This window comes from Carcharodon carcharias, chromosome 14, assembly GCF_017639515.1.
Source record: "Carcharodon carcharias isolate sCarCar2 chromosome 14, sCarCar2.pri, whole genome shotgun sequence".
Taxonomy (NCBI): Eukaryota; Metazoa; Chordata; class Chondrichthyes; order Lamniformes; family Lamnidae; genus Carcharodon; species Carcharodon carcharias.
Window position 1 is genome coordinate 4,934,734 of NC_054480.1, and position 26,233 is coordinate 4,960,966.

Here is a 26,233-nt window from a genome sequence, read left to right on the forward strand (position 1 = left end):
TGAACTGAGTGCCTCTGGAGTGAGCACACCAAGAGATAGATTTTGATCTTGACTATAGTACAGTGTGTCGATAACACAGACAGGGCCGGGACCTCATCACCATATGCTGCAGAGGGAGAAACGGTCACCCTGAGGTAGCTAGGCCGACCATAAAACAGTAGGTCTGGGGGTGACAGGGGTTTGTTTATTGAGGAGGTAGGGGAAGAAAGGGGAACCCAGTGTGGCATCAGTACCTAGTGAGACACTTCAATTCCTCCTGGTCTCTTGGAAACTGATGTCTGGGTTCCTCCTCACCTGGGTTTCCAGCTGTAAGTGGGTGGGCCCTGCCTATTGTACACCCTGCCCACTTCTGAATTAATGTGGCTGGATTCTCATTTGCATTTTAAGAACGGCTTAGTGCCTGATGCTGGTGGGTGTCTCGGCTTGTGGTACTTCACAGGGAGAATTCAATGAATGGCTATTGTAAAGAAAGAACTTGCCTTTATTTCGTGCCTTTGACAACTTCAGTAGGCCCTAAAGCACTTTAAAGCCAATGAAGAACTTTTCAAGTATCATGACTGTCAAAATGCCGGGAAGTGGATTGCTAATTTGCGCACACCAAGTTCCCACAAATATCATGTGGTAATGACTAAATAATCTTTTTTAGTGATGTTGGTTTGGTGATAAAAGTCAACAGGAGAACTTTCCCACTCTTCAAAATAGTGCTATTGACTCTCTGACATTACAGGGCTCCTTCTGCAGTTCATTGTATTTTGTGGTCATGTCTTTGAAGTGGGACTTGAACTCATGACTTTCTCATGTGAGAGAGTGCTACCCATTGAGCCACTGCTGTTCTCAAAGTCAACATTTCTATGCAGTAAATTAATCTAAATGTTTTCATGAATTATATATTTTTTTCAAATTATTTCATGGCATGTAGGCCTTGCTGCTAAGGCCAGCATTTGTTGCCCATCCTTAATTGCCCTTGACTTACCATCAGCACCTGCAGGAGCTCCCCCAGCTGCAGCTGTTCCACTAGGAGTGGAAGCACCCAGGGGTAAAGCACCCCCAGCACCAATGTTACAGATCAGGCTGCCAATGTTCACGTTGCTCAGGGCCTGTGGGTAAGATGGAAACACAAGATTCAATTAAACCAATTCTGACCAGATGGGATTCCATCTTGGATCAAGGAGACTGCACAAGCCTGCTCACTCAGAATCCTCTGCAGCACTGCTTCATCTAACCAACAGGGAATCTGTCATTTGTTATGACCTCCAGGAACCTTTGAAGTCTTACTTAAAATCTACAGCACAAGTACAGGCCATTCAGCCCAAATGGTCCATGTTAGTGATTATGCCCCACAGGAACCTCCTCTCATCTGTCTTCATTTCACCCTTTCACTAATCCTTCTATTCCTTTCTTACTTGTACATTTATCTAGCTTCCCCTTAAATGTATCTGTTATTCACCTTAACCACTCCTTGCAGTAGTGAGTTCCACATTCTCACCACTCTTTGAGCAAAGTGGCTCCTTAATTTCCTACTGGTTTTCTTAGTTACTACTTTATACTAGTTCTTATCTCCCTCACAAGTGGAAACATCTTCCCTATGTCTTCAAAACCTCTTCCAAAGTAGAAAAATGTCTATCAGGCTAACACCCAGCCTTCTCATTCAACAGAAAAGAACCCCAGGACATGCTGAGTCTTGCCTGATAGTGATAAGCTCTTAGCTCTGGTACCTTCTTCAAAGACTTTATATCCTTTTGGAATATGGAGGCAGCAACTGTTACCCCCTCTGAACTATAAACAATTCATAAGGGAACCTCCTGAAAGATATTGGCCCAAGGAACTAGCTTAGGTTTTTTTCAGGAGGTGCAGTGGATGCTGGGACGCTGAATAAATTTAAGGAGGAGATAGACAGATTTTTAATTAGTAATGGGTTGAAATGAGATCAGCCATGATCGTAATGAACGGTGGGGCAGGCTTGGGGGGGGGGGGGGGTGCGGGATTGCCTACTCCTGCTCCTAGTTCTTATGTTCTTATATAGGGTCAGCTTTGATGTGAAATAAGCAAGCACGAAGATGATCAGCAGTCGGGAAAATGCTAGAATCTACTATAAAGGATATGATAACTGAATACTTAGAAATCATGATGTGATTGGGCAGGTCAGCATGAATTAATGAAAGGGAAATCACGTTTGACAAAGCTGTTGGGAGTTTTTTGAGAATGTAACAATCAGCATAGGAATATAGAAACATAGAAAATAGGAAGGGTAGGCCATTCAGCCTGTTGGGCCTGCTCTGCCATTCAACAAATCATCGCTGATCTTCTACCTCAAAGCATTTTTCCTTACTATCCCTATTTCCATTGATATCATTAGTACCCAGAAATCTACTGGTTTCTGTCTTGAACATGCTCAATGACTGAGCTTCCATAGCTTTCTGGGATAAAGAATTCCAAAGATTCATCACCCTCTGAGTGAAGAAATTCCACCTCATTTCAATCTTAAATGACCTGCCCCTTATTCTGAGTCTGAGTCCCCTGGTGTTAGACTCACCAGCCGTGGGAAACATCCTATCCACATCTACCCTGTCACGCATATAAAAACCTTAAGTTTCAATGAGATCACCTCTCATTCTTCAAAACTCTAGAGAATACAGGCCTAGACTCCCCAATCTCATATGACAATCCTGCTACCCTAGGGATTAGTGTGGTGAACCTCCTTTGCACTCCCTCTATGGAAAGCAAATCCTTCCTTAGATAAGGAAACCAAAACTGTACACAATACTCCAGATGCGGTCTCACCAAGGCTCTATACAATTGCAGAAAGATATCTTCACTCTTGTAATCAAATCCCCTTGCGATGAAGGTCAACATATCATTTGCCTTCCTAACTGCTTGCTGCACCTGCATGCTAACTTTTAGTGACTCACGAACAAGGACACCCAGGTCCCTTTGGACATCAACACTTCCCAACCTCCCCCCATTTAAGAAATGCTCTGCCTTTGTTTTTTTCTACCCAAGTGGATAACTTCGCACTTTTTCACATTATATTCCATCTGCCATGTTCTTTCCCACTCACTTAGCATGTCCAAGTCCCCTGGAAGACTCCTTGCATCCTCCTCACAAGGGGGAACTAGTGGATGTGGTGTACTTGAATTTTCAGAAGGCTTTTGAAAAATCCCACGCAAAAGGTTAGTAAACAAAATTAGAGCGCCTGGGATTGGGGTAATGTACTGGCATGGGTTGAGAATTGGTTCATGGGCAGAGAACAGAGGGTAGGAATAAATGGGTCATTCTCATGCTGGCAGACTGTGACTAATGGGGTAGAGCAGGGATCAGTGCTTGGGCCCCAGCTACTCACAATCTATATCAATGATCTAGATGTGGGGACCAAATGTAATATTTCCAAGTTTGCTGATGACACAAACCTAGGTGGGAATGTGAGTTGTGAGGTGGATCCAAAGAGGCTTCAAGGTGATTTAGGCCAGCTAAGTGAGTGGGAAAAACATGGCAGATGGAATATAACTTGAAAAAATATGAAGATACCCATTTTGGTTAAGAAAACTTAAAAGTAGAGTATTTTTTAAATTGCGAGAGATTGGGAAATGTTAATGTCCAAAGAGACCCTGGGTGTTCTTGATTATTAGTCATTGAAAGTTAACATGCAGGTACAACAAGCAATTAAGAAGGCGGATGATATAAAGGCCTTTAATGCAAGAGGATTTGAGTACAGGAGTAAAGCTGCAATTGTGAAGAGAGTTGGTGGGACCACACCTGGCGTATTGTGTACAGTTTTAGTCCCCTTACTTCAGGAAGGATAGACTTGCGAAAGAGGCAGTGCAACAAAGGTTCACCAGACCGATTCCTAGGATGGTGGGATTGTCCTGTGAGGAAAGATTGAGGAGACTGGGCCCATATTCTGTAGTTTTTGGAAGAATGAGAGGTTATATCACTGAAAAATACAAAATTCTTACAGGGCTTGACAGAGTACATGCAGCAAAGATGTTGCCCCTGTCTGGTGGGGTCTAAAACCAGGGACACAATCTCAGAATAAGAGGTAGGCTATTTAGTACTGAGATGTGGAGGAATTTCTTCATTCAGAGGATGGTAAATCTTTGGAATTCTCTACCCTAGCGGGCTTTGGAGGCTCAATCATTGAGTATATGGAGGACAGAAATCGATCGATTTCTAGGTAGTAAAGACATCAAGGGACTTGGGGATAGTGTGGAAAAATGGCAATGAGTTAGAAGATCATAATCTAATTAAATAGTTGTTCAGGCTTGAGGGGCAAAATGACCTACTCCTGCTCCTATTTCACACATAATACCCCATCACCTGCTCTTATAACATCGCCACTGCCTCTGTGGTGTCTTACTGCATGTTCAACAACTAGTCTGAGTTAAGCTGCAAGTTCATCCAGCTAAACATTGGGAAGATCAGAGCCATTACAATTTTTGCCACCATTTCCATGCCACTCGCTAGCCTCTATCGCAGGTTGAAGCAGACATCCAGTGTTCCATTTGACACCAAGCTCATTACTCATTATCACCCCTCCGACAGTCAGTGTTCTTAGTAAAGACACAAACCCTCACACATAATCTCAGTTCAGACTCAAATCCTCACACGCGCTCTGTACAAACTCAAATCCTCACTCGCGCTCTCAGTACAGACTCAAATCCTCACTCGCGCTCTCAGTACAGACTCAAATCCTCACTCGCGCTCTCAGTACAGACTCAAATCCTCACTCGCGCTCTCAGTACAGACTCAAATCCTCACTCGCGCTCTCAGTACAAACTCAAATCCTCACTCGCGCTCTCAGTACAAACTCAAATCCACACTCGCGCTCTCAGTACAAACTCAAATCCTCACTCGCGCTCTCAGTACAAACTCAAATCCTCACTCGCACTCTCAGTACAAACTCAAATCCACACTCGCACTCTCAGTACAAACTCAAATCCTCACTCGCACTCTCAGTACAAACTCAAATCCTCACTCGCACTCTCAGTACAAACTCAAATCCTCACTCGCACTCTCAGTACAAACTCAAATCCTCACTCGCACTCTCAATACAAACTCAAATCCTCACTCGCACCTCAATACAAACTCAAATCCTCACTCGCGTCTCAGTACAAACTCAAATCCTCACTCGCGTCTCAGTACAAACTCAAATCCTCACTCGCGTCTCAGTACAAACTCAAATCCTGACTCGCGTCTCAGTACAAACTCAAATCCTCACTCGCGTCTCAGTACAAACTCAAATCCTGACTCGCGTCTCAGTACAAACTCAAATCCTGACTCGCGTCTCAGTACAAACTCAAATCCTGACTCGCGTCTCAGTACAAACTCAAATCCTGACTCGCGTCTCAGTACAAACTCAAATCCTGACTCGCGTCTCAGTACAAACTCAAATCCTGACTCGCGCTCTCAGTACAAACTCAAATCCTGACTCGCGCTCTCAGTACAAACTCAAATCCTGACTCGCGCTCTCAGTACAAACTCAAATCCTGACTCGCGCTCTCAGTACAAACTCAAATCCTGACTCGCGCTCTCAGTACAAACTCAAATCCTGACTCGCGCTCTCAGTACAAACTCAAATCCTGACTCGCGCTCTCAGTACAAACTCAAATCCTGACTCGCGCTCTCAGTACAAACTCAAATCCTGACTCGCGCTCTCAGTACAAACTCAAATCCTGACTCGCGCTCTCAGTACAAACTCAAATCCTGACTCGCGCTCTCAGTACAAACTCAAATCCTGACTCGCGCTCTCAGTACAAACTCAAATCCTGACTCGCGCTCTCAGTACAAACTCAAATCCTGACTCGCGCTTCTCAGTACAAACTCAAATCCTGACTCGCGCTCTCAGTACAAACTCAAATCCTGACTCGCGCTCTCAGTACAAACTCAAATCCTGACTCGCGCTCTCAGTACAAACTCAAATCCTGACTCGCGCTCTCAGTACAAACTCAAATCCTGACTCTCGCACTCAGTACAAACGCAAATCCTGACTCTCGCACTCAGTACAAACGCAAATCCTGACTCTCGCACTCAGTACAAACGCAAATCCTGACTCTCGCACTCAGTACAAACGCAAATCCTGACTCTCGCACTCAGTACAAACGCAAATCCTGACTCTCGCACTCAGTACAAACGCAAATCCTGACTCTCGCACTCAGTACAAACGCAAATCCTGACTCTCGCACTCAGTACAAACGCAAATCCTGACTCTCGCACTCAGTACAAACGCAAATCCTGACTCTCGCACTCAGTACAAACGCAAATCCTGACTCTCGCACTCAGTACAAACGCAAATCCTGACTCTCGCACTCAGTACAAACGCAAATCCTGACTCTCGCACTCAGTACAAACGCAAATCCTGACTCTCGCACTCAGTACAAACGCAAATCCTGACTCTCGCACTCAGTACAAACGCAAATCCTGACTCTCGCACTCAGTACAAACGCAAATCCTGACTCTCGCACTCAGTACAAACGCAAATCCTGACTCTCGCACTCAGTACAAACGCAAATCCTGACTCTCGCACTCAGTACAAACGCAAATCCTGACTCTCGCACTCAGTACAAACGCAAATCCTGACTCTCGCACTCAGTACAAACGCAAATCCTGACTCGCACTCAGTACAAACGCAAATCCTGACTCTCGCACTCAGTACAAACGCAAATCCTGACTCTCGCACTCAGTACAAACGCAAATCCTGACTCTCGCACTCAGTACAAACGCAAATCCTGACTCGCACTCAGTACAAACGCAAATCCTGACTCGCACTCAGTACAAACGCAAATCCTGACTCGCACTCAGTACAAACGCAAATCCTGACTCGCACTCAGTACAAACGCAAATCCTGACTCGCACTCAGTACAAACGCAAATCCTGACTCGCACTCAGTACAAACGCAAATCCTGACTCGCACTCAGTACAAACGCAAATCCTGACTCGCACTCAGTACAAACGCAAATCCTGACTCGCACTCAGTACAAACGCAAATCCTGACTCGCACTCAGTACAAACGCAAATCCTGACTCGCACTCAGTACAAACGCAAATCCTGACTCGCACTCAGTACAAACGCAAATCCTGACTCGCACTCAGTACAAACGCAAATCCTGACTCGCACTCAGTACAAACGCAAATCCTGACTCGCACTCAGTACAAACGCAAATCCTGACTCGCACTCAGTACAAACGCAAATCCTGACTCGCACTCAGTACAAACGCAAATCCTGACTCGCACTCAGTACAAACGCAAATCCTGACTCGCACTCAGTACAAACGCAAATCCTGACTCGCACTCAGTACAAACGCAAATCCTGACTCGCACTCAGTACAAACGCAAATCCTGACTCGCACTCAGTACAAACGCAAATCCTGACTCGCACTCAGTACAAACGCAAATCCTGACTCGCACTCAGTACAAACGCAAATCCTGACTCGCACTCAGTACAAACGCAAATCCTGACTCGCACTCAGTACAAACGCAAATCCTGACTCGCACTCAGTACAAACGCAAATCCTGACTCGCACTCAGTACAAACGCAAATCCTGACTCGCACTCAGTACAAACGCAAATCCTGACTCGCACTCAGTACAAACGCAAATCCTGACTCGCACTCAGTACAAACGCAAATCCTGACTCGCACTCAGTACAAACGCAAATCCTGACTCGCACTCAGTACAAACGCAAATCCTGACTCGCACTCAGTACAAACGCAAATCCTGACTCGCACTCAGTACAAACGCAAATCCTGACTCGCACTCAGTACAAACGCAAATCCTGACTCGCACTCAGTACAAACGCAAATCCTGACTCGCACTCAGTACAAACGCAAATCCTGACTCGCACTCAGTACAAACGCAAATCCTGACTCGCACTCAGTACAAACGCAAATCCTGACTCGCACTCAGTACAAACGCAAATCCTGACTCGCACTCAGTACAAACGCAAATCCTGACTCGCACTCAGTACAAACGCAAATCCTGACTCGCACTCAGTACAAACGCAAATCCTGACTCGCACTCAGTACAAACGCAAATCCTGACTCGCACTCAGTACAAACGCAAATCCTGACTCGCACTCAGTACAAACGCAAATCCTGACTCGCACTCAGTACAAACGCAAATCCTGACTCGCACTCAGTACAAACGCAAATCCTGACTCGCACTCAGTACAAACGCAAATCCTGACTCGCACTCAGTACAAACGCAAATCCTGACTCGCACTCAGTCCAAACGCAAATCCTGACTCGCACTCAGTCCAAACGCAAATCCTGACTCGCACTCAGTCCAAACGCAAATCCTGACTCGCACTCAGTCCAAACGCAAATCCTGACTCGCACTCAGTCCAAACGCAAATCCTGACTCGCACTCAGTCCAAACGCAAATCCTGACTCGCACTCAGTCCAAACGCAAATCCTGACTCGCACTCAGTCCAAACGCAAATCCTGACTCGCACTCAGTCCAAACGCAAATCCTGACTCGCACTCAGTCCAAACGCAAATCCTGACTCGCACTCAGTCCAAACGCAAATCCTGACTCGGCACTCAGTACCAAACGCAAATCCTGACTCGCACTCAGTACAAACGCAAATCCTGACTCGCACTCAGTACAAACGCAAATCCTGACTCGCACTCAGTCCAAACGCAATCCTGACTCGCACTCAGTACAAACGCAAATCCTGACTCGCACTCAGTCAAACGCAAATCCTGACTCGCACTCAGTACAAACGCAAATCCTGACTCGCACTCAGTACAAACGCAAATCCTGACTCGCACTCAGTACAAACGCAAATCCTGACTCGCACTCAGTACAAACGCAAATCCTGACTCGCACTCAGTACAAACGCAAATCCTGACTCGCACTCAGTACAAACGCAAATCCTGACTCGCACTCAGTACAAACGCAAATCCTGACTCGCACTCAGTACAAACGCAAATCCTGACTCGCACTCAGTACAAACGCAAATCCTGACTCGCACTCAGTACAAACGCAAATCCTGACTCGCACTCAGTACAAACGCAAATCCTGACATCGCACTCAGTACAAACGCAAATCCTGACTCGCACTCAGTACAAACGCAAATCCTGACTCGCACTCAGTCCAAACGCAAATCCTGACTCGCACTCAGTCCAAACGCAAATCCTGACTCGCACTCAGTCCAAACGCAAATCCTGACTCGCACTCAGTCCAAACGCAAATCCTGACTCGCACTCAGTCCAAACGCAAATCCTGACTCGCACTCAGTCCAAACGCAAATCCTGACTCGCACTCAGTCCAAACGCAAATCCTGACTCGCACTCAGTCCAAACGCAAATCCTGACTCGCACTCAGTCCAAACGCAAATCCTGACTCGCACTCAGTCCAAACGCAAATCCTGACTCGCACTCAGTCCAAACGCAAATCCTGACTCGCACTCAGTCCAAACGCAAATCCTGACTCGCACTCAGTCCAAACGCAAATCCTGACTCGCACTCAGTCCAAACGCAAATCCTGACTCGCACTCAGTCCAAACGCAAATCCTGACTCGCACTCAGTCCAAACGCAAATCCTGACTCGCACTCAGTCCAAACGCAAATCCTGACTCGCACTCAGTCCAAACGCAAATCCTGACTCGCACTCAGTCCAAACGCAAATCCTGACTCGCACTCAGTCCAAACGCAAATCCTGACTCGCACTCAGTACAAACGCAAATCCTGACTCGCACTCAGTACAAACGCAAATCCTGACTCGCACTCAGTACAAACGCAAATCCTGACTCGCACTCAGTACAAACGCAAATCCTGACTCGCACTCAGTACAAACGCAAATCCTGACTCGCACTCAGTACAAACGCAAATCCTGACTCGCACTCAGTACAAACGCAAATCCTGACTCGCACTCAGTACAAACGCAAATCCTGACTCGCACTCAGTCCAAACGCAAATCCTGACTCGCACTCAGTCCAAACGCAAATCCTGACTCGCACTCAGTCCAAACGCAAATCCTGACTCGCACTCAGTCCAAACGCAAATCCTGACTCGCACTCAGTACAAACGCAAATCCTGACTCGCACTCAGTACAAACGCAAATCCTGACTCGCACTCAGTCCAAACGCAAATCCTGACTCGCACTCAGTACAAACGCAAATCCTGACTCGCACTCAGTCCAAACGCAAATCCTGACTCGCACTCAGTCCAAACGCAAATCCTGACTCGCACTCAGTCCAAACGCAAATCCTGACTCGCACTCAGTCCAAACGCAAATCCTGACTCGCACTCAGTCCAAACGCAAATCCTGACTCGCACTCAGTCCAAACGCAAATCCTGACTCGCACTCAGTCCAAACGCAAATCCTGACTCGCACTCAGTCCAAACGCAAATCCTGACTCGCACTCAGTCCAAACGCAAATCCTGACTCGCACTCAGTCCAAACGCAAATCCTGACTCGCACTCAGTCCAAACGCAAATCCTGACTCGCACTCAGTCCAAACGCAAATCCTGACTCGCACTCAGTCCAAACGCAAATCCTGACTCGCACTCAGTCCAAACGCAAATCCTGACTCGCACTCAGTCCAAACGCAAATCCTGACTCGCACTCAGTCCAAACGCAAATCCTGACTCGCACTCAGTCCAAACGCAAATCCTGACTCGCACTCAGTCCAAACGCAAATCCTGACTCGCACTCAGTCCAAACGCAAATCCTGACTCGCACTCAGTCCAAACGCAAATCCTGACTCGCACTCAGTCCAAACGCAAATCCTGACTCGCACTCAGTCCAAACGCAAATCCTGACTCGCACTCAGTCCAAACGCAAATCCTGACTCGCACTCAGTCCAAACGCAAATCCTGACTCGCACTCAGTCCAAACGCAAATCCTGACTCGCACTCAGTCCAAACGCAAATCCTGACTCGCACTCAGTCCAAACGCAAATCCTGACTCGCACTCAGTCCAAACGCAAATCCTGACTCGCACTCAGTCCAAACGCAAATCCTGACTCGCACTCAGTCCAAACGCAAATCCTGACTCGCACTCAGTCCAAACGCAAATCCTGACTCGCACTCAGTCCAAACGCAAATCCTGACTCGCACTCAGTCCAAACGCAAATCCTGACTCGCACTCAGTCCAAACGCAAATCCTGACTCGCACTCAGTCCAAACGCAAATCCTGACTCGCACTCAGTCCAAACGCAAATCCTGACTCGCACTCAGTCCAAACGCAAATCCTGACTCGCACTCAGTCCAAACGCAAATCCTGACTCGCACTCAGTCCAAACGCAAATCCTGACTCGCACTCAGTCCAAACGCAAATCCTGACTCGCACTCAGTCCAAACGCAAATCCTGACTCGCACTCAGTCCAAACGCAAATCCTGACTCGCACTCAGTCCAAACGCAAATCCTGACTCGCACTCAGTCCAAACGCAAATCCTGACTCGCACTCAGTCCAAACGCAAATCCTGACTCGCACTCAGTCCAAACGCAAATCCTGACTCGCACTCAGTCCAAACGCAAATCCTGACTCGCACTCAGTCCAAACGCAAATCCTGACTCGCACTCAGTCCAAACGCAAATCCTGACTCGCACTCAGTCCAAACGCAAATCCTGACTCGCACTCAGTCCAAACGCAAATCCTGACTCGCACTCAGTCCAAACGCAAATCCTGACTCGCACTCAGTCCAAACGCAAATCCTGACTCGCACTCAGTCCAAACGCAAATCCTGACTCGCACTCAGTCCAAACGCAAATCCTGACTCGCACTCAGTCCAAACGCAAATCCTGACTCGCACTCAGTCCAAACGCAAATCCTGACTCGCACTCAGTCCAAACGCAAATCCTGACTCGCACTCAGTCCAAACGCAAATCCTGACTCGCACTCAGTCCAAACGCAAATCCTGACTCGCACTCAGTCCAAACGCAAATCCTGACTCGCACTCAGTCCAAACGCAAATCCTGACTCGCACTCAGTCCAAACGCAAATCCTGACTCGCACTCAGTCCAAACGCAAATCCTGACTCGCACTCAGTCCAAACGCAAATCCTGACTCGCACTCAGTCCAAACGCAAATCCTGACTCGCACTCAGTCCAAACGCAAATCCTGACTCGCACTCAGTCCAAACGCAAATCCTGACTCGCACTCAGTCCAAACGCAAATCCTGACTCGCACTCAGTCCAAACGCAAATCCTGACTCGCACTCAGTCCAAACGCAAATCCTGACTCGCACTCAGTCCAAACGCAAATCCTGACTCGCACTCAGTCCAAACGCAAATCCTGACTCGCACTCAGTCCAAACGCAAATCCTGACTCGCACTCAGTCCAAACGCAAATCCTGACTCGCACTCAGTCCAAACGCAAATCCTGACTCGCACTCAGTCCAAACGCAAATCCTGACTCGCACTCAGTCCAAACGCAAATCCTGACTCGCACTCAGTCCAAACGCAAATCCTGACTCGCACTCAGTCCAAACGCAAATCCTGACTCGCACTCAGTCCAAACGCAAATCCTGACTCGCACTCAGTCCAAACGCAAATCCTGACTCGCACTCAGTCCAAACGCAAATCCTGACTCGCACTCAGTCCAAACGCAAATCCTGACTCGCACTCAGTCCAAACGCAAATCCTGACTCGCACTCAGTCCAAACGCAAATCCTGACTCGCACTCAGTCCAAACGCAAATCCTGACTCGCACTCAGTCCAAACGCAAATCCTGACTCGCACTCAGTCCAAACGCAAATCCTGACTCGCACTCAGTCCAAACGCAAATCCTGACTCGCACTCAGTCCAAACGCAAATCCTGACTCGCACTCAGTCCAAACGCAAATCCTGACTCGCACTCAGTCCAAACGCAAATCCTGACTCGCACTCAGTCCAAACGCAAATCCTGACTCGCACTCAGTCCAAACGCAAATCCTGACTCGCACTCAGTCCAAACGCAAATCCTGACTCGCACTCAGTCCAAACGCAAATCCTGACTCGCACTCAGTCCAAACGCAAATCCTGACTCGCACTCAGTCCAAACGCAAATCCTGACTCGCACTCAGTCCAAACGCAAATCCTGACTCGCACTCAGTCCAAACGCAAATCCTGACTCGCACTCAGTCCAAACGCAAATCCTGACTCGCACTCAGTCCAAACGCAAATCCTGACTCGCACTCAGTCCAAACGCAAATCCTGACTCGCACTCAGTCCAAACGCAAATCCTGACTCGCACTCAGTCCAAACGCAAATCCTGACTCGCACTCAGTCCAAACGCAAATCCTGACTCGCACTCAGTCCAAACGCAAATCCTGACTCGCACTCAGTCCAAACGCAAATCCTGACTCGCACTCAGTCCAAACGCAAATCCTGACTCGCACTCAGTCCAAACGCAAATCCTGACTCGCACTCAGTCCAAACGCAAATCCTGACTCGCACTCAGTCCAAACGCAAATCCTGACTCGCACTCAGTCCAAACGCAAATCCTGACTCGCACTCAGTCCAAACGCAAATCCTGACTCGCACTCAGTCCAAACGCAAATCCTGACTCGCACTCAGTCCAAACGCAAATCCTGACTCGCACTCAGTCCAAACGCAAATCCTGACTCGCACTCAGTCCAAACGCAAATCCTGACTCGCACTCAGTCCAAACGCAAATCCTGACTCGCACTCAGTCCAAACGCAAATCCTGACTCGCACTCAGTCCAAACGCAAATCCTGACTCGCACTCAGTCCAAACGCAAATCCTGACTCGCACTCAGTCCAAACGCAAATCCTGACTCGCACTCAGTCCAAACGCAAATCCTGACTCGCACTCAGTCCAAACGCAAATCCTGACTCGCACTCAGTCCAAACGCAAATCCTGACTCGCACTCAGTCCAAACGCAAATCCTGACTCGCACTCAGTCCAAACGCAAATCCTGACTCGCACTCAGTCCAAACGCAAATCCTGACTCGCACTCAGTCCAAACGCAAATCCTGACTCGCACTCAGTCCAAACGCAAATCCTGACTCGCACTCAGTCCAAACGCAAATCCTGACTCGCACTCAGTCCAAACGCAAATCCTGACTCGCACTCAGTCCAAACGCAAATCCTGACTCGCACTCAGTCCAAACGCAAATCCTGACTCGCACTCAGTCCAAACGCAAATCCTGACTCGCACTCAGTCCAAACGCAAATCCTGACTCGCACTCAGTCCAAACGCAAATCCTGACTCGCACTCAGTCCAAACGCAAATCCTGACTCGCACTCAGTCCAAAACGCAAATCCTGACTCGCACTCAGTCCCAAACGCAAATCCTGACTCGCACTCAGTCCAAACGCAAATCCTGACTCGCACTCAGTCCAAACGCAAATCCTGACTCGCACTCAGTCCAAACGCAAATCCTCCTGACTCGCACTCAGTCCTAAACGCAAATCTGACTCGCACTCAGTCCAAACGCAAATCCTGACTCGCACTCAGTCCAATACGCAAATCCTGACTCGCACTCAGTCCCAAACGCAAATCTGACTCGCACTCAGTCCCAAACGCAAATCCTGACTCGCACTCAGTCCAAACGCAAATCTGACTCGCACTTCAGTCCAAACGCAAATCCTGACTCGCACTCAGTCCAAACGCAAATCCTGACTCGCACTCAGTCCAAACGCAAATCCTGACTCGCACTCAGTCCAAACGCAAATCCTGACTCGCACTCAGTACAAACGCAAATCCTGACTCGCACTCAGTACAAACGCAAATCCTGACTCGCACTCAGTACAAACGCAAATCCTGACTCGCACTCAGTACAACGCAAATCCTGACTCGCACTCAGTACAAACGCAAATCCTGACTCGCACTCAGTACAAACGCAAATCCTGACTCGCACTCAGTACAAACGCAAATCCTGACTCGCACTCAGTACAAACGCAAATCCTGACTCGCACTCAGTACAAACGCAAATCCTGACTCGCACTCAGTACAAACGCAAATCCTGACTCGCACTCAGTACAAACGCAAATCCTGACTCGCACTCAGTACAAACGCAAATCCTGACTCGCACTCAGTCCAAACGCAAATCCTGACTCGCACTCAGTCCAAACGCAAATCCTGACTCGCACTCAGTCCAAACGCAAATCCTGACTCGCACTCAGTCCAAACGCAAATCCTGACTCGCACTCAGTCCAAACGCAAATCCTGACTCGCACTCAGTCCAAACGCAAATCCTGACTCGCACTCAGTCCAAACGCAAATCCTGACTCGCACTCAGTCCAAACGCAAATCCTGACTCGCACTCAGTCCAAACGCAAATCCTGACTCGCACTCAGTCCAAACGCAAATCCTGACTCGCACTCAGTCCAAACGCAAATCCTGACTCGCACTCAGTCCAAACGCAAATCCTGACTCGCACTCAGTCCAAACGCAAATCCTGACTCGCACTCAGTCCAAACGCAAATCCTGACTCGCACTCAGTCCAAACGCAAATCCTGACTCGCACTCAGTCCAAACGCAAATCCTGACTCGCACTCAGTCCAAACGCAAATCCTGACTCGCACTCAGTCCAAACGCAAATCCTGACTCGCACTCAGTACAAACGCAAATCCTGACTCGCACTCAGTACAAACGCAAATCCTGACTCGCACTCAGTACAAACGCAAATCCTGACTCGCACTCAGTACAAAACGCAAATCCTGACTCGCACTCAGTACAAACGCAAATCCTGACTCGCACTCAGTACAAACGCAAATCCTGACTCGCACTCAGTACAAACGCAAATCCTGACTCGCACTCAGTACAAACGCAAATCCTGACCTCGCACTCAGTACAAACGCAAATCCTGACTCGCACTCAGTACAAACGCAAATCCTGACTCGCACTCAGTACAAACGCAAATCCTGACTCGCACTCAGTACAAACGCAAATCCTGACTCGCACTCAGTACAAACGCAAATCCTGACTCGCACTCAGTACAAACGCAAATCCTGACTCGCACTCAGTACAAACGCAATCCTGACTCGCACTCAGTACAAACGCAAATCCTGACTCGCACTCAGTACAAACGCAAATCCTGACTCGCACTCAGTACAAACGCAAATCCTGACTCGCACTCAGTACAAACGCAAATCCTGACTCGCACTCAGTACAAACGCAAATCCGACTCGCACTCAGTACAAACGCAAATCCTACCTGAACTAGCACTCAGTACAAAACGCAAATCCTGACTCGCACTCAGTACAAACGCAAATCCTGACTCGCACTCAGTACAAACGCAAATCTGAACTCGACTCAGTACAAACGCAAATCCTGACTCGCACTCAGTACAAACGCAAATCCTGACTCGCACTCAGTACAAACGCAAATCCTGACTCGCACTCAGTACAAACGCAAATCCTGACTCGCACTCAGTACAAACGCAAATCCTGACTCGCACTCAGTAACAAACGCAAATCCTGAATCGCACTCAGTACAAACGCAAATCCTGACTCGCACTCAGTACAAACGCAAATCCTGACTCGCACTCAGTAACAAACGCAAATCCTGACTTCGCACTCAGTACAAGACGCAAATCCTGACTCGCACTCAGTACAAACGCAAATCCTGACTCGCACTCAGGTACAAACGCAATCCTGACTCGCACTCAGTACCAACGCAAATCCTGACTCGCACTCAGTACAAACGGCAAATCCTGACTCGCACTCAGTACAAACGCAAATCCTGACTCGCACTCAGTACAAACGCAAATCCTGACTCGCACCTCAGTACAAAAACGCAAATCCTGACTCGCACTCAGTACAAACGCAAATCCTGACTCGCACTCAGTACAAACGCAAATCCTGACTCGCACTCATACAAACGCAAATCCTGACTCGCACTCAGTACAAACGCAAATCCCTGACTCGCACTCAGTACAAACGAAAATCCTGACTCGCACTCAGTACAAACGCAAATCCTGACTCGCACTCAGTACAAAACGCAAATCCTGACTCGCACTCAGTACAAAACGCAAATCCTGACTCGCACTCAGTACAAACGCAAATCCTGACTCGCACTCAGTACAAACGCAAATCCTGACTCGCACTCAGTCCAAACGCAAATCCTGACTCGCACTCAGTCCAAACGCAAATCCTGACTCGCACTCAGTCCAAACGCAAATCCTGACTCGCACTCAGTCCAAACGCAAATCCTGACTCGCACTCAGTCCAAACGCAAATCCTGACTCGCACTCAGTCCAAACGCAAATCCTGACTCGCACTCAGTCCAAACGCAAATCCTGACTCGCACTCAGTCCAAACGCAAATCCTGACTCGCACTCAGTCCAAACGCAAATCCTGACTCGCACTCAGTCCAAACGCAAATCCTGACTCGCACTCAGTCCAAACGCAAATCCTGACTCGCACTCAGTCCAAACGCAAATCCTGACTCGCACTCAGTCCAAACGCAAATCCTGACTCGCACTCAGTCCAAACGCAAATCCTGACTCGCACTCAGTCCAAACGCAAATCCTGACTCGCACTCAGTCCAAACGCAAATCCTGACTCGCACTCAGTCCAAACGCAAATCCTGACTCGCACTCAGTCCAAACGCAAATCCTGACTCGCACTCAGTCCAAACGCAAATCCTGACTCGCACTCAGTCCAAACGCAAATCCTGACTCGCACTCAGTCCAAACGCAAATCCTGACTCGCACTCAGTCCAAACGCAAATCCTGACTCGCACTCAGTCCAAACGCAAATCCTGACTCGCACTCAGTCCAAACGCAAATCCTGACTCGCACTCAGTCCAAACGCAAATCCTGACTCGCACTCAGTCCAAACGCAAATCCTGACTCGCACTCAGTCCAAACGCAAATCCTGACTCGCACTCAGTCCAAACGCAAATCCTGACTCGCACTCAGTCCAAACGCAAATCCTGACTCGCACTCAGTCCAAACGCAAATCCTGACTCGCACTCAGTCCAAACGCAAATCCTGACTCGCACTCAGTCCAAACGCAAATCCTGACTCGCACTCAGTCCAAACGCAAATCCTGACTCGCACTCAGTCCAAACGCAAATCCTGACTCGCACTCAGTCCAAACGCAAAGCCTGACTCGCACTCAGTACCAAACGCAAATCCTGACTCGCACTCAGTACAAACACGCAAATCCTGACTTCGCACTCAGTACAAACGCAAATCCTGACTCGCACTCAGTACAAACGCAAATCCTGACTCGCACGTCAGTACAAAATCGAAAATCCTGACTCGCACTCAGTACAAACGCAAATCCTGACTCGCACTCAGTACAAACGCAAATCCTGACTTCGCACTCAGTACCTAACGCAAATCCTGACTCGCACTCAGTACAAACGCAAATCCTGACTCGCACTCAGTACAAACGCAAATCCTGACTCGCACTCAGTACAAACGCAAATCCTGACTCGCACTCAGTACAAACGCAAATCCTGACTCGCACTCAGTACAAACGCAAATCCTGACTCGCACTCAGTACAAACGCAAATCCTGACTCGCACTCATACAAACGCAAATCCTGACTCGCACTCAGTACAAACGCAAATCCTGACTCGCACTCAGTACAAACGCAAATCCTGACTCGCACTCAGTCCAAACGCAAATCCTGACTCGCACTCAGTCCAAACGCAAATCCTGACTCGCACTCAGTCCAAACGCAAATCCTGACTCGCACTCAGCCAAACGCAAATCCTGACTCGCACTCAGTCCAAACGCAAATCCTGACTCGCACTCAGTCCAAACGCAAATCCTGACTCGCACTCAGTCCAAACGCAAATCCTGACTCGCACTCAGTCCAAACGCAAATCCTGACTCGCACTCAGTCCAAACGCAAATCCTGACTCGCACTCAGTCCAAACGCAAATCCTGACTCGCACTCAGTCCAAACGCAAATCCTGACTCGCACTCAGTCCAAACGCAAATCCTGACTCGCACTCAGTCCAAACGCAAATCCTGACTCGCACTCAGTCCAAACGCAAATCCTGACTCGCACTCAGTCCAAACGCAAATCCTGACTCGCACTCAGTCCAAACGCAAATCCTGACTCGCACTCAGTCCAAACGCAAATCCTGACTCGCACTCAGTCCAAACGCAAATCCTGACTCGCACTCAGTCCAAACGCAAATCCTGACTCGCACTCAGTCCAAACGCAAATCCTGACTCGCACTCAGTCCAAACGCAAATCCTGACTCGCACTCAGTCCAAACGCAAATCCTGACTCGCACTCAGTCCAAACGCAAATCCTGACTCGCACTCAGTCCAAACGCAAATCCTGACTCGCACTCAGTCCCAAACGCAAATCCTGACTCGCACTCAGTCCAAACGCAAATCCTGACTCGCACTCAGTCCAAACGCAAATCCTGACTCGCACTCAGTCCAAACGCAAATCCTGACTCGCACTCAGTCCAAACGCAAATCCTGACTCGCACTCAGTCCAAACGCAAATCCTGACTCGCACTCAGTCCAAACGCAAATCCTGACTCGCACTCAGTCCAAACGCAAATCCTGACTCGCACTCAGTCCAAACGCAAATCCTGACTCGCACTCAGTCCAAACGCAAATCCTGACTCGCACTCAGTCCAAACGCAAATCCTGACTCGCACTCAGTCCAAACGCAAATCCTGACTCGCACTCAGTCCAAACGCAAATCCTGACTCGCACTCAGTCCAAACGCAAATCCTGACTCGCACTCAGTCCAAACGCAAATCCTGACTCGCACTCAGTCCAAACGCAAATCCTGACTCGCACTCAGTCCAAACGCAAATCCTGACTCGCACTCAGTCCAAACGCAAATCCTGACTCGCACTCAGTCCAAACGCAAATCCTGACTCGCACTCAGTCCAAACGCAAATCCTGACTCGCACTCAGTCCAAACGCAAATCCTGACTCGCACTCAGTCCAAACGCAAATCCTGACTCGCACTCAGTCCAAACGCAAATCCTGACTCGCACTCAGTCCAAACGCAAATCCTGACTCGCACTCAGTCCAAACGCAAATCCTGACTCGCACTCAGTCCAAACGCAAATCCTGACTCGCACTCAGTCCAAACGCAAATCCTGACTCGCACTCAGTCCAAACGCAAATCCTGACTCGCACTCAGTCCAAACGCAAATCCTGACTCGCACTCAGTCCAAACGCAAATCCTGACTCGCACTCAGTCCAAACGCAAATCCTGACTCGCACTCAGTCCAAACGCAAATCCTGACTCGCACTCAGTCCAAACGCAAATCCTGACTCGCACTCAGTCCAAACGCAAATCCTGACTCGCACTCAGTCCAAACGCAAATCCTGACTCGCACTCAGTCCAAACGCAAATCCTGACTCGCACTCAGTCCAAACGCAAATCCTGACTCGCACTCAGTCCAAACGCAAATCCTGACTCGCACTCAGTCCAAACGCAAATCCTGACTCGCACTCAGTCCAAACGCAAATCCTGACTCGCACTCAGTCCAAACGCAAATCCTGACTCGCACTCAGTCCAAACGCAAATCCTGACTCGCACTCAGTCCAAACGCAAATCCTGACTCGCACTCAGTCCAAACGCAAATCCTGACTCGCACTCAGTCCAAACGCAAATCCTGACTCGCACTCAGTCCAAACGCAAATCCTGACTCGCACTCAGTCCAAACGCAAATCCTGACTCGCACTCAGTCCAAACGCAAATCCTGACTCGCACTCAGTCCAAACGCAAATCCTGACTCGCACTCAGTCCAAACGCAAATCCTGACTCGCACTCAGTCCAAACGCAAATCCTGACTCGCACTCAGTCCAAACGCAAATCCTGACTCGCACTCAGTCCAAACGCAAATCCTGACTCGCACTCAGTACAAACGCAAATCCTGACTCGCACTCAGTCCAAACGCAAATCCTGACTCGCACTCAGTCCAAACGCAAATCCTGACTCGCACTCAGTACAAACGCAAATCCTGACTCGCACTCAGTCCAAACGCAAATCCTGACTCGCACTCAGTACCAACGCAAATCCTGACTCGCACTCAGTACAAACGCAAATCCTGACTCGCACTCAGTACAAACGCAAATCCTGACTCGCACTCAGTACAAACGCAAATCCTGACTCGCACTCAGTACAAACGCAAATCCTGACTCGCACTCAGTCCAAACGCAAATCCTGACTCGCACTCAGTACAAACGCAAATCCTGACTCGCACTCAGTACAAACGCAAATCCTGACTCGCACTCAGTACAAACGCAAATCCTGACTCGCACTCAGTACAAACGCAAATCCTGACTCGCACTCAGTACAAACGCAAATCCTGACTCGCACTCAGTACAAACGCAAATCCTGACTCGCACTCAGTCCAAACGCAAATCCTGACTCGCACTCAGTACAAACGCAAATCCTGACTCGCACTCAGTACAAACGCAAATCCTGACTCGCACTCAGTACAAACGCAAATCCTGACTCGCACTCAGTACAAACGCAAATCCTGACTCGCACTCAGTACAAACGCAAATCCTGACTCGCACTCAGTCCAAACGCAAATCCTGACTCGCACTCAGTACAAACGCAAATCCTGACTCGCACTCAGTACAAACGCAAATCCTGACTCGCACTCAGTACAAACGCAAATCCTGACTCGCACTCAGTACAAACGCAAATCCTGACTCGCACTCAGTACAAACGCAAATCCTGACTCGCACTCAGTACAAACGCAAATCCTGACTCGCACTCAGTACAAACGCAAATCCTGACTCGCACTCAGTCCAAACGCAAATCCTGACTCGCACTCAGTACAAACGCAAATCCTGACTCGCACTCAGTCCAAACGCAAATCCTGACTCGCACTCAGTACAAACGCAAATCCTGACTCGCACTCAGTACAAACGCAAATCCTGACTCGCACTCAGTACAAACGCAAATCCTGACTCGCACTCAGTACAAACGCAAATCCTGACTCGCACTCAGTACAAACGCAAATCCTGACTCGCACTCAGTACAAACGCAAATCCTGACTCGCACTCAGTCCAAACGCAAATCCTGACTCGCACTCAGTCCAAACGCAAATCCTGACTCGCACTCAGTCCAAACGCAAATCCTGACTCGCACTCAGTCCAAACGCAAATCCTGACTCGCACTCAGTCCAAACGCAAATCCTGACTCGCACTCAGTCCAAACGCAAATCCTGACTCGCACTCAGTCCAAACGCAAATCCTGACTCGCACTCAGTCCAAACGCAAATCCTGACTCGCACTCAGTACAAACGCAAATCCTGACTCGCACTCAGTCCAAACGCAAATCCTGACTCGCACTCAGTCCAAACGCAAATCCTGACTCGCACTCAGTACAAACGCAAATCCTGACTCGCACTCAGTACAAACGCAAATCCTGACTCGCACTCAGTACAAACGCAAATCCTGACTCGCACTCAGTACAAACGCAAATCCTGACTCGCACTCAGTACAAACGCAAATCCTGACTCGCACTCAGTACAAACGCAAATCCTGACTCGCACTCAGTACAAACGCAAATCCTGACTCGCACTCAGTACAAACGCAAATCCTGACTCGCACTCAGTACAAACGCAAATCCTGACTCGCACTCAGTACAAACGCAAATCCTGACTCGCACTCAGTCCAAACGCAAATCCTGACTCGCACTCAGTCCAAACGCAAATCCTGACTCGCACTCAGTCCAAACGCAAATCCTGACTCGCACTCAGTACAAACGCAAATCCTGACTCGCACTCAGTCCAAACGCAAATCCTGACTCGCACTCAGTCCAAACGCAAATCCTGACTCGCACTCAGTCCAAACGCAAATCCTGACTCGCACTCAGTACAAACGCAAATCCTGACTCGCACTCAGTACAAACGCAAATCCTGACTCGCACTCAGTACAAACGCAAATCCTGACTCGCACTCAGTACAAACGCAAATCCTGACTCGCACTCAGTACAAACGCAAATCCTGACTCGCACTCAGTACAAACGCAAATCCTGACTCGCACTCAGTACAAACGCAAATCCTGACTCGCACTCAGTACAAACGCAAATCCTGACTCGCACTCAGTACAAACGCAAATCCTGACTCGCACTCAGTACAAACGCAAATCCTGACTCGCACTCAGTACAAACGCAAATCCTGACTCGCACTCAGTACAAACGCAAATCCTGACTCGCACTCAGTACAAACGCAAATCCTGACTCGCACTCAGTACAAACGCAAATCCTGACTCGCACTCAGTCAAACGCAAATCCTGACTCGCACTCAGTACAAACGCAAATCCTGACTCGCACTCAGTACAAACGCAAATCCTGACCTCGCACTCAGTACAAACGCAAATCCTGACTCGCACTCAGTACAAACGCAAATCCTGACTCGCACTCAGTACAAACGCAAATCCTGACTCGCACTCAGTACAAACGCAAATCCTGACTCGCACTCAGTACAAACGCAAATCCTGACTCGCACTCAGTACAAACGCAAATCCTGACTCGCACTCAGTACAAACGCAAATCCTGACTCGCACTCAGTCCAAACGCAAATCCTGACTCGCACTCAGTACAAACGCAAATCCTGACTCGCACTCAGTACAAACGCAAATCCTGACTCGCACTCAGTACAAACGCAAATCCTGACTCGCACTCAGTACAAACGCAAATCCTGACTCGCACTCAGTCAAACGCAAATCCTGACTCGCACTCAGTCCAAACGCAAATCCTGACTCGCACTCAGTACCAAACGCAAATCCTGACTCGCACTCAGTACAAACGCAAATCCTGACTCGCACTCAGTACAAACGCAAATCCTGACTCGCACTCAGTACAAACGCAAATCCTGACTCGCACTCAGTCCAAACGCAAATCCTGACTCGCACTCAGTACAAACGCAAATCCTGACTCGCACTCAGTACAAACGCAAATCCTGACTCGCACTCAGTACAAACGCAAATCCTGACTCGCACTCAGTCCAAACGCAAATCCTGACTCGCACTCAGTACAAACGCAAATCCTGACTCGCACTCAGTACAAACGCAAATCCTGACTCGCACTCAGTACAAACGCAAATCCTGACTCGCACTCAGTACAAACGCAAATCCTGACTCGCACTCAGTACAAACGCAAATCCTGACTCGCACTCAGTACAAACGCAAATCCTGACTCGCACTCAGTACAAACGCAAATCCTGACTCGCACTCAGTACAAACGCAAATCCTGACTCGCACTCAGTACAAACGCAAATCCTGACTCGCACTCAGTACAAACGCAAATCCTGACTCGCACTCAGTACAAACGCAAATCCTGACTCGCACTCAGTACAAACGCAAATCCCTGACTCGCACTCAGTACAAACGCAAATCCTGACTCGCACCTCAGTACAAACGCAAATCCTGACTCGCACTCAGTACAAACGCAAATCCTGACTCGCACTCAGTACAAACGCAAATCCTGACTCGCACTCAGTACAAACGCAAATCCTGACTCGCACTCAGTACAAACGCAAATCCTGACTCGCACTCAGTACAAACGCAAATCCTGACTCGCACTCAGTACAAACGCAAATCCTGACTCGCACTCAGTACAAACGCAAATCCTGACTCGCACTCAGTACAACGCAAATCCTGACTCGCACTCAGTACAAACGCAAATCCTGACTCGCACTCAGTACAAACGCAAATCCTGACTCGCACTCAGTACAAACGCAAATCCTGACTCGCACTCAGTACAAACGCAAATCCTGACTCGCACTCAGTACAAACGCAAATCCTGACTCGCACTCAGTACAAACGCAAATCCTGACTCGCACTCAGTACAAACGCAAATCCTGACTCGCACTCAGTACAAACGCAAATCCTGACTCGCACTCAGTACAAACGCAAATCCTGACTCGCACTCAGTACAAACGCAAATCCTGACTCGCACTCAGTACAAACGCAAATCCTGACTCGCACTCAGTACCAAACGCAAATCCTGACTCGCACTCAGTACAAACGCAAATCCTGACTCGCACTCAGTACAAAACGCAAATCCTGACTCGCACTCAGTACAAACGCAAATCCTGACTCGCACTCAGTACAAACGCAAATCCTGACTCGCACTCAGTACAAACGCAAATCCTGACTCGCACTCAGTACAAACGCAAATCCTGACTCGCACTCAGTACAAACGCAAATCCTGACTCGCACTCAGTACAAACGCAAATCCTGACTCCGCACTCAGTACAAACGCAAATCCTGACTCGCACTCAGTACAAACGCAAATCCTGACTCGCACTCAGTACAAAGCAAATCCTGACTCGCACTCAGTACAAACGCAAATCCTGACTCGCACTCAGTACAAACGCACATCCTGACTCGCACTCAGTACAAAACGCAAATCCTGACTCGCACTCAGTACAAACGCAAATCCTGACTCGCACTCAGTACAAACGCAAATCCTGACTCGCACTCAGTACAAACGCAAATCCTGACTCGCACTCAGTACAAACGCAAATCCTGACTCGCACTCAGTACAAACGCAAATCCTGACTCGCACTCAGTACAAACGCAAATCCTGACTCGCACTCAGTACAAACGCAAATCCTGACTCGCACTCAGTACAAACTCAAATCCTGACTCGCACTCAGTACAAACTCAAATCCTGACTCGCACTCAGTACAAACGCAAATCCTGACTCGCACTCAGTACAAACGCAAATCCTGACTCGCACTCAGTACAAACGCAAATCCTGACTCGCACTCAGTACAAACTCAAATCCTGACTCGCACTCAGTACAAACTCAAATCCTGACTCGCACTCAGTACAAACTCAAATCCTGACTCGCACTCAGTACAAACTCAAATCCTGACTCGCACTCAGTACAAACTCAAATCCTGACTCGCACTCAGTACAAACTCAAATCCTGACTCGCACTCAGTACAAACTCAAATCCTGACTCGCACTCAGTACAAACTCAAATCCTGACTCGCACTCAGTACAAACTCAAATCCTGACTCGCACTCAGTACAAACTCAAATCCTGACTCGCACTCAGTACAAACTCAAATCCTGACTCGCACTCAGTACAAACTCAAATCCTGACTCGCACTCAGTACAAACTCAAATCCTGACTCGCACTCAGTACAAACTCAAATCCTGACTCGCACTCAGTACAAACTCAAATCCTGACTCGCACTCAGTACAAACTCAAATCCTGACTCGCACTCAGTACAAACTCAAATCCTGACTCGCACTCAGTACAAACTCAAATCCTGACTCGCACTCAGTACAAACTCAAATCCTGACTCGCACTCAGTACAAACTCAAATCCTGACTCGCACTCAGTACAAACTCAAATCCTGACTCGCACTCAGTAC

At 48.6% G+C, this 26,233-nt stretch overlaps 1 protein-coding gene across 1 annotated transcript in view; it reads right to left on the reverse strand.

The window, feature by feature from the left end:
* The window catches only part of LOC121286764 (60S acidic ribosomal protein P1-like), a 71,629-nt gene that overhangs the window by 2,078 nt on the left and 43,318 nt on the right, over window positions 1-26,233 (reverse strand). The window contains exon 3 of the mRNA XM_041203797.1: window positions 974-1,097. Coding sequence (XP_041059731.1) covers window positions 974-1,097 — 124 coding nt within the window. The remainder of the gene's footprint in view (window positions 1-973; window positions 1,098-26,233) is intronic.